We start from the raw sequence: 7,369 nt of genomic DNA, 5'->3' as shown, positions 1-7,369 counted from the left end.
TCAATACAAATCATAATCATTGAATTTAACGGGAGCGTGTGTGACACGTTTTGGACGGGAAACCTCCGGAACAGCATTACTCGTTTGCATTGGTTGTTGTCTAATTCGACCCGGAGAGGTTGATTCCGCGTTAAATGGAATCGATTCTGCATAGACTGGTGCTTCCAGATTGGCCGGCTTAATCATCATATTGTCTCGACGATATTCACGATCGCCGATGGATACGACGGTAGATCGATCAGTCACCGGATTGGTTACAGTTCCTCTAGCCCATTGTTTGTTTCCTGGATTAAGTTTCACATAAACTGGCTGTCCAATTTCCAGGTCTGGAAGTGCTCGAGTCTTTCGATCATAATGGAGTTTTGTTTGCTGACGATTTCGATATATTTTTTCGGGTACATTTTCTTCTATTTTTGGTGCGTACTTCTTTTCGGCCATAGGCAATCCACAACGTGTTCGCCGATTGAAGAGACGCTGTGCTGGCGAGCTTCCTATTTTGTTCGGAGTGTTACGCCACTGTAGAAGTAGCTCCCAGAAATCCTGTTTCGATTCGTTCGCTTTTTTTAGTAACAGCTTAGCAATTTTCACAGCTGATTCTGCCTTCCCATTAGCTTGTTGGTGGTAAGGTGCCGAAACACTGTGTCTAAAACTCCATTGTTTTGCGAAAGCGTTGAAATCTTCGCTCATAAACTGCGGACCTCCATCAGTACTAATTTCTTGAGGCTTCCCATGCGTTGCAAAGTTTCGTTTACATATTTTCACTACAGTTGCCGCACTTTGAGTACGTAATTCGTCAATTTCAAAATAGTCTGAATAATGATCGACGGTGATCAGGTATACAAACTTTTGACCTTTTAATTCACATTCAAAAATGTCCATAGAGATCTTCTGAAACGGATATAATGGGATTTGGTGCGTCTGCATCGGTTGAGCTTGTGGATTTGCTGAAAACTGTGTGCAAATGTTGCAATGTTGGATTCGCTGCCGGATTTGATCGGTGAGACCTGGCCAAAACACCGTATCTCTAGCCAGTTTGGTAGTTGCTTCGATTCCGGAGTGACTTTTATGAAGCTTTTCTATAATTTGTTTTCGCAGACTGCAAGGTATCAAAATACGGTCGTTTCGTAGCACCAACCCGTTGTGGGTGCTTAGCTCGTGTCTGTATTTCCAATAGACTTGAATAACGGTCGGGACTGTTTCGTACTTTGCAGGCCATTTGTCGATGATGTAGCGTTCAATCATTTGGGTTTCGGGGTCTTCTTTTGATGCCATTCTGATGTTTTCAACCAACTCATCCGATATGGGGAGATAATCCAACACACAAATTTGTTCTAGCTCAGTGGAATATACGTCATAGATTTCTCGACTGGTATTATCGTTTTCATTCGATGCTGCACGTGAAAGCATATCCGCAATTACTACATGTTTACCTGGCATAAAACGTAGAGTTATGTTGTAACGCTGAAGACCAAGAAGCATTCTCTGGATTCGCAAAGGTGCTTCTACTAGCGGCTTCTGAAATATTTTGACTAACGGTTTATGATCAGTTTGTATTGTAACTGGTCGACCAAGTATATACATTTCGAATTTCCGACAAGCGAAAAGGATAGCCAATGTCTCTTTTTCGATTTGTGCATAGCGACGTTCGGTTGCGGTTAACGTTTTAGATGTATATACGACGGGCTGCCCTTCTTGGAGCAGAACAGCTCCTAGACCAATGCTGCTGCTGTCGCACTGGATGACCGTATCTTTAGTTGCATTAAAGTATCGCAAAACTGGTACGGTAGTTACCATTTGTTTAAGACGTTCAAACGCAGTATTTTGTTCGGTAGACCAAATCCATTTCTGATCCTTCATTGTTAATCGTCGTAAAGGCTCCGCGACGGTTGAAAGGCTCGGAAGGTAGTGCGCCAGATAGGTTACCATGCCTAGAAAACGTTGAACTGCTGCGACATCTTTCGGTTGATGCATATCTAAGATGCTACTGATTTTGTCTGGATCTGGCTGAACACCATTTGCAGTGAGTATGTGTCCGAAAAATTTGACAGTTTCTTGACAAAGTTTTATTTTTTCTGGGTTTAGCTTCATGTTCTTTTCATTCATTCTCTTGAGAAAGGCTTCTAAGTTTTTGTTATGATCAATCATAGCTTCAGCTACAGTATCCCCGCAACCATAAATCATAACATCATCCATCAGCACTTTAACGTTTCGAAGTCCTTGGATTGTTTCATTTGCTCTGAGTTGGAATGCTTCTGGGGCCGGAGATATACCCATTGGCAGCCGAAGCCAACGATAACGTCCAAAAGGCGTCCAACATGTGGTTAACTTAGAACTTTCTTCGTCGAGCTCAATCTGCCAAAAACCTGACTTTGCGTCAACCGTAGTAAACACTTTTGCGTTTGTTAGCTCAGGTAATAGCTCGTCTAGAGTAGGCATCTGATAATGCGGTCTCTCTAAGGCTTTATTTAGCATCACAGGATCGATACAAACACGTAGCTTATTGTTTCGTTTCACCAGAACTAGGTTACTTACCCAGTCAGTGTGACGCTTTTCCTCAGCGATTACTCCCAACTTCTCCAGATTTTCTAATTCTCGACGCAATTCTTCTCTCAATGTCACTGCGATGCGTCGTGGATGCTGAATCACCGGTTTGATTGTTCTATTCACATCCAAATGTAGTCGTCCTTCCAATTTTCCAAGTCCATCGAAAACTTCTGTATACTTGTTCAAAATTTGCTTTGCTGCTGATTTTTGATGTTCAACGACCGAGAAACACAACTGAATAAGGTTAAGTTGTAGACAAGTTTTCATAGATAGCAAAGGCATTTGCTCGAAATCAACTACATGAAAGATAGCCTTGTAACAATTTCCGTTATGCACACAGTCAATTGTTGTTCTACCCATGGAACGAATTTTTCCTCCACCGAATACCTTCAGGATTGCACGCTGATCATCCAAACATAAACGCTCACGACCGATAATCCTCCTGGCATTATCAACTCCAACGACGTTACACGTAGCACCCGAATCGAGAATGCATTGTACTTGACGCTTACACTTGTTTGCATCTAAAAAAGTTAAGTTGGTTTTCAGTAATGCATCATCCTTCTGCTTTAAACTGTAAAGATACTGGCACAATGCTACTGATTCCTGGTCGCTTTCACACTTCTGTGACTCGCTATGTAATTCATTTTCTTCGATAGTGTTTATTTTCCGGTTGCGTCTCTCAGTGCGGGTTGAACTGCGTTGCTTGTTATCCCGTTTTTTTCTACAGACGGCTTCGAAATGATTCTTCAACCCACAATAGTTGCAATTGGCGCCGCGAGCTGGACAATCGATTATTCTTTTATGGTATGCCCTTCCACAAAAGGAACATTGTTTGTTGATCTTCTGTTGGTCTGGAATGCTGTTTACAGAATGAGGCTGCACGGTGGTCAACCACTGATTTCGTTCCATTTCCAATCTCGTTGCTTCATCTGCTCGACACATTTCAATTACTCGTGCTGACGTCAAATTGTCTGTTTCGATCAGTTTCTTTTTCAGATGCATATCACGGATGCCCGTTATGATTTTGTCACGGAGCATTTCGTCCTCCAAATTCCCATAGTTGCATTCTTTCACCAATGCTCTGGCTCTGTTGATGAAACTCGTCATGGTTTCTCCGTTGCCATTGTCTTCCTGTTCCTGATGACACTGATTGAATTCGTATCTCGCAAGCTTAACGTTTTTCTGCGGGATCATGTACGTCGATAACGATTGCAAACATGCCGCGACCGTGTTGTTTTCCTCTTCCTCTAGAGGCCACAAGTTAAAAATCTTTCGTGCATCGGGGCCTAGTGCTGACTTGAATGTAGCAATTTTTACGCGTTCCGATAACTGTTCCACTCCCGATGCTATTGCATATGTTTCAAAGGAATCCTTCCACAGCTCCACGTTTTCTCGCAAATTTCCATCTAATTTGAGAGGCTCTGGAAAAGGTATGCTGCTGTTGATGACAATCGTATTTTCTGCAGCTACCGCAGGCTGAGGATCCATTTCGAGTTTTTCTGTTTATTTTACGTGATAAAGTATTTAAAATCGTACTACAGGCGCTTCTTTTGAAATTTTTTCTGACACCATGTTGAAAGAAGAGCTAATCGAGTGCGTGTTATGGAAAAAACTGATTTATTTCTCTTGGTCATGATGTAAAACATATGGGTAGACAAAGTGTAAATCAATATGATAAAACTAAAGGTATTGCTTTTAGATGTACATACTCTAACATAAGGTTTGAGAAGATTAGTATCCTTTTTCATCCACCATAAAACAATTTGAGAATCTGTCCACATTACTTTGCGTTGAAAATTCAGTTTGAGCGCAGTCTGAACTTGCCTCACCAGTTTTGCCATCAAGAGAAATGCACACAATTCTAATTTTGGTATTGTCACTTTGGATGCCAAACGAGTCTTGCTAGTTAGCAGATGTACTTCGATTCTATTATCGTCACTGATGCTGCGTAAATAGATACACGTGCCATAGGCTTCCAGGGATGCATCCGAAAATGCATGCAACTCAATTGCAATTCTGCTTGCCGAGAGAACATATCGGCTGATTCTAAGCTGATCCAAAACGTGTAAAGTTTCACGAAACTTATTCCAGGTGCTTTTTTGTTCTGGTAACAACTCCTCATCCCATGACAATTTCATAGCCCACAATTGACGCATAATTAATTTTGCAACCATAACAACTGGTGCAAGTAAACCCAAAGGGTCAAAGATCTTAGCAATTTCCGACAGAACGTAGCGCTTTGTTATTAGTTGGTTAGAATCAGTTGGAGTGATATGGAATAAAAATAAGTCACTGGTAGGGTTCCACAATAAACCGAGCGTTCTAATAACACGGTTCATACCATTTTGTTCAAATAACACCTGCTTCTCTTGTTGATGCTCTGGAATGTCGTCTAGAAATTGAGCAGAGTTCGAACACCACTTATGCAGTGTGACCACCTTTACTGAGAAGTACATCAAGATCTTTACGAACCGCTACTAGTTCCTCCAACGTTTCAGCTCCCGTAAGCACATCATCGATGTAAAAATCGTTCTTCACTATCCCTGCTGCCAGAGGATGAGCATGGCTTTCATCCAGTACTAATTGTATTAATGAGCGAGTCGCTAAAAAAGGCGCCGCGGCCGTCCCGTACGTAACTGTTGTGAGCTCCAGTGTTTGTAATGAATCCTTCGGGTCTGTCCTCCACAGAATACGCTGAAACCTTGTATGTTCGGGATGGACATTTACCATTCTATACATCTTTGAGATGTCTCCTGTGAGCACAAAGAGATGTATGCGAAATCTCAGAATGATGTCAAATAGTGCGGGTTGTATAGTTGCTCCCACCATGAGTGTATCATTCAACGACAATCCCGATGTGGATTTCGCTGAAGCGTCAAAAACGGTTCGTAGTTTTGTAGTGGACGAAGTGGGCTTCAGAATGGCGTGGTGTGGCAAATAGAATCCATCATCTTCCTTCTCAGACGTACCGATCACTCGGCAGTGACCTAGCTTGACATACTCGTCTATAAAAGCGCAATAAGCCGCTTTGAGATCAGGTTGACGTTGAAATTTCTTTTCCAAGTATGAAAATCTTTGTATAGCATGTTGTTTGGAATCACCAAGATGGTCTACGTTTGCACGAAACGGTAACCTGACGATGTATTTTCCAGTAGAGTCTCTGGAGTGCGTTCGTTGAAAGATTTCTTCACATTCTGCCTCTTCTGACGACAACTTTGAAAAGGATGGTAATTCTTCGGATTCCCAGAATCTTTCAATCAGTTCACTGAGCTCAGCTTGTTGCACTGCTACGTTACAATGTCCAATAGTATACTGCCAACCAGTTGGGTTTATGAGACCACCAACGACCCATCCATATACGGTTTCTTGTAAATATGGCAGTTCATTAGCAAGTTTGACTTTACCTGTTTTCAGTAAACCAAAGAAATGTCCTATTCCGATCAACAAGTCCACTCCATGTGGGCGATTGAATTCTGGATCCGCCAAATCTAGATCCGTTGGTATCGGCCAATTCGATATGTTTATGTAGTTTGAAGGAACAGTTCCCGTAATTTTCTTCATAACAAGACATTCCATATTGATTAAAGATTGATTGCTTCGAGAATGCACCTGCACGTTTACCGAACTGGTTACTCTAGTCTCGGTACCGTCGACACCCATAACTTTCATATCGATAGATTTCCGTTTTACTCGTAACAGAGATGCCATTTTTTCAGTGAGAAGATTCACTTGTGAACCGCAGTCCAGCAAAGCACGACAAAGCTGCGGATTTCCAAAATCGTTGATAACATTTACAAGCACGGTGCTAAGTAAAGACCGCTGTTGTGCGGTTGAACAGGAAGCACTGCCCGCATAGCGTTTTGGCTACCTGGGCAGCCATGGCCACCAGAAGGCTACCAAAATTGATTCAGTTACGGTTGTCAAATCCAATTTGACAAAACAAAGTCGCCTGTATCCAAGTTAGCCGAGCGTTTTCATCTTCTCACCTTCGCTGAAAATGTCAAAGATTTCAATGTGGAAAAATCCTGGTGGATACGGTTGTATCGTTTGAGTTGTATTCCTGGCAGCGGTGAGGCAGCCGGTCACCAGAATGTCTGCCAGCCATATTTTTCCAGCTGGCAGCGTTTAGTCAGCCATCTGGCAGCCATGCGTATGCGGGTGATTGCTGGCTTTGATGTAGTAGTATTAGTATTGGAAACATTCTGTAATGGTGATGTCTGTGGTGTAACCGTTGATGCAACATCAGTTTTCACTGGAGTCTGAATGGGGTTCAAGTGAAGCGTAGTATGATGCCGTCGCTTGCACGTTTTACATGACATTGTAGAGGAGCATTTCGACGTGATATGCCCCTTCCTCAAACAGTTAAAACAAACACCAGTTTCTTTGGCTTTTTCATAACGTTCCTTCGGTGTCAGTTTAAGAAATTCTGCACACTGGTGGTTTGGGTGTGTTTGCTCGCAGAAATCACATCGAACCTGAGTCGATACCACCAACGATGAAGTTTTCAATGGAGGAATTTTACAACCAACACTTGACACTTTCTTTTGTTTCGATGAAATTAACGACGGATTTACTCGTTCCAAAACTTGACTACGAGTTATCAAAAACTGGATAGTTTCTGCGTATGTAGGAATATCTCCATGTTTTATGCTACTCTCCCACAGTTTACGCGTCTCTAAATCCAATCGGGATGCTAGAATGTTTACCACTAGAATGTCAGACATTCCCACTAGTTCGTAATTGTGAAACTTAAGGGCCTCAACATGACGATTACATTCGTCGACAAGATCGCGCAGTTGTTTTCCATTTTCACTTGTCATTG

The 7,369-nt window shown here is 42.2% G+C and overlaps 2 protein-coding genes across 2 annotated transcripts; both read right to left on the bottom strand.

The window, feature by feature from the left end:
* On the bottom strand, positions 1–4,035 carry LOC131429127 (uncharacterized protein K02A2.6-like). The gene has a single exon (XM_058593174.1). It carries the CDS (start codon positions 4,033–4,035, stop codon positions 1–3), a length of 4,035 nt encoding a protein of 1,344 aa, XP_058449157.1.
* Positions 4,036–4,968: 933 nt separating this feature from the next.
* Positions 4,969–6,255, bottom strand: LOC131429126 (uncharacterized). The gene has a single exon (XM_058593173.1). The coding sequence runs from the start codon at positions 6,253–6,255 to the stop codon at positions 4,969–4,971; it is 1,287 nt and encodes a 428-aa protein (XP_058449156.1).
* Between the last annotated feature and the right edge of the window lie 1,114 nt (positions 6,256–7,369).

The sequence above is a fragment of the Malaya genurostris genome, chromosome 2 (genome assembly GCF_030247185.1).
Source record: "Malaya genurostris strain Urasoe2022 chromosome 2, Malgen_1.1, whole genome shotgun sequence".
Taxonomy (NCBI): domain Eukaryota; kingdom Metazoa; phylum Arthropoda; class Insecta; order Diptera; family Culicidae; genus Malaya; species Malaya genurostris.
The sequence above is the reverse complement of the archived record's forward strand: the minus strand, read 5'-3'. Positions and strand labels throughout refer to the sequence as shown.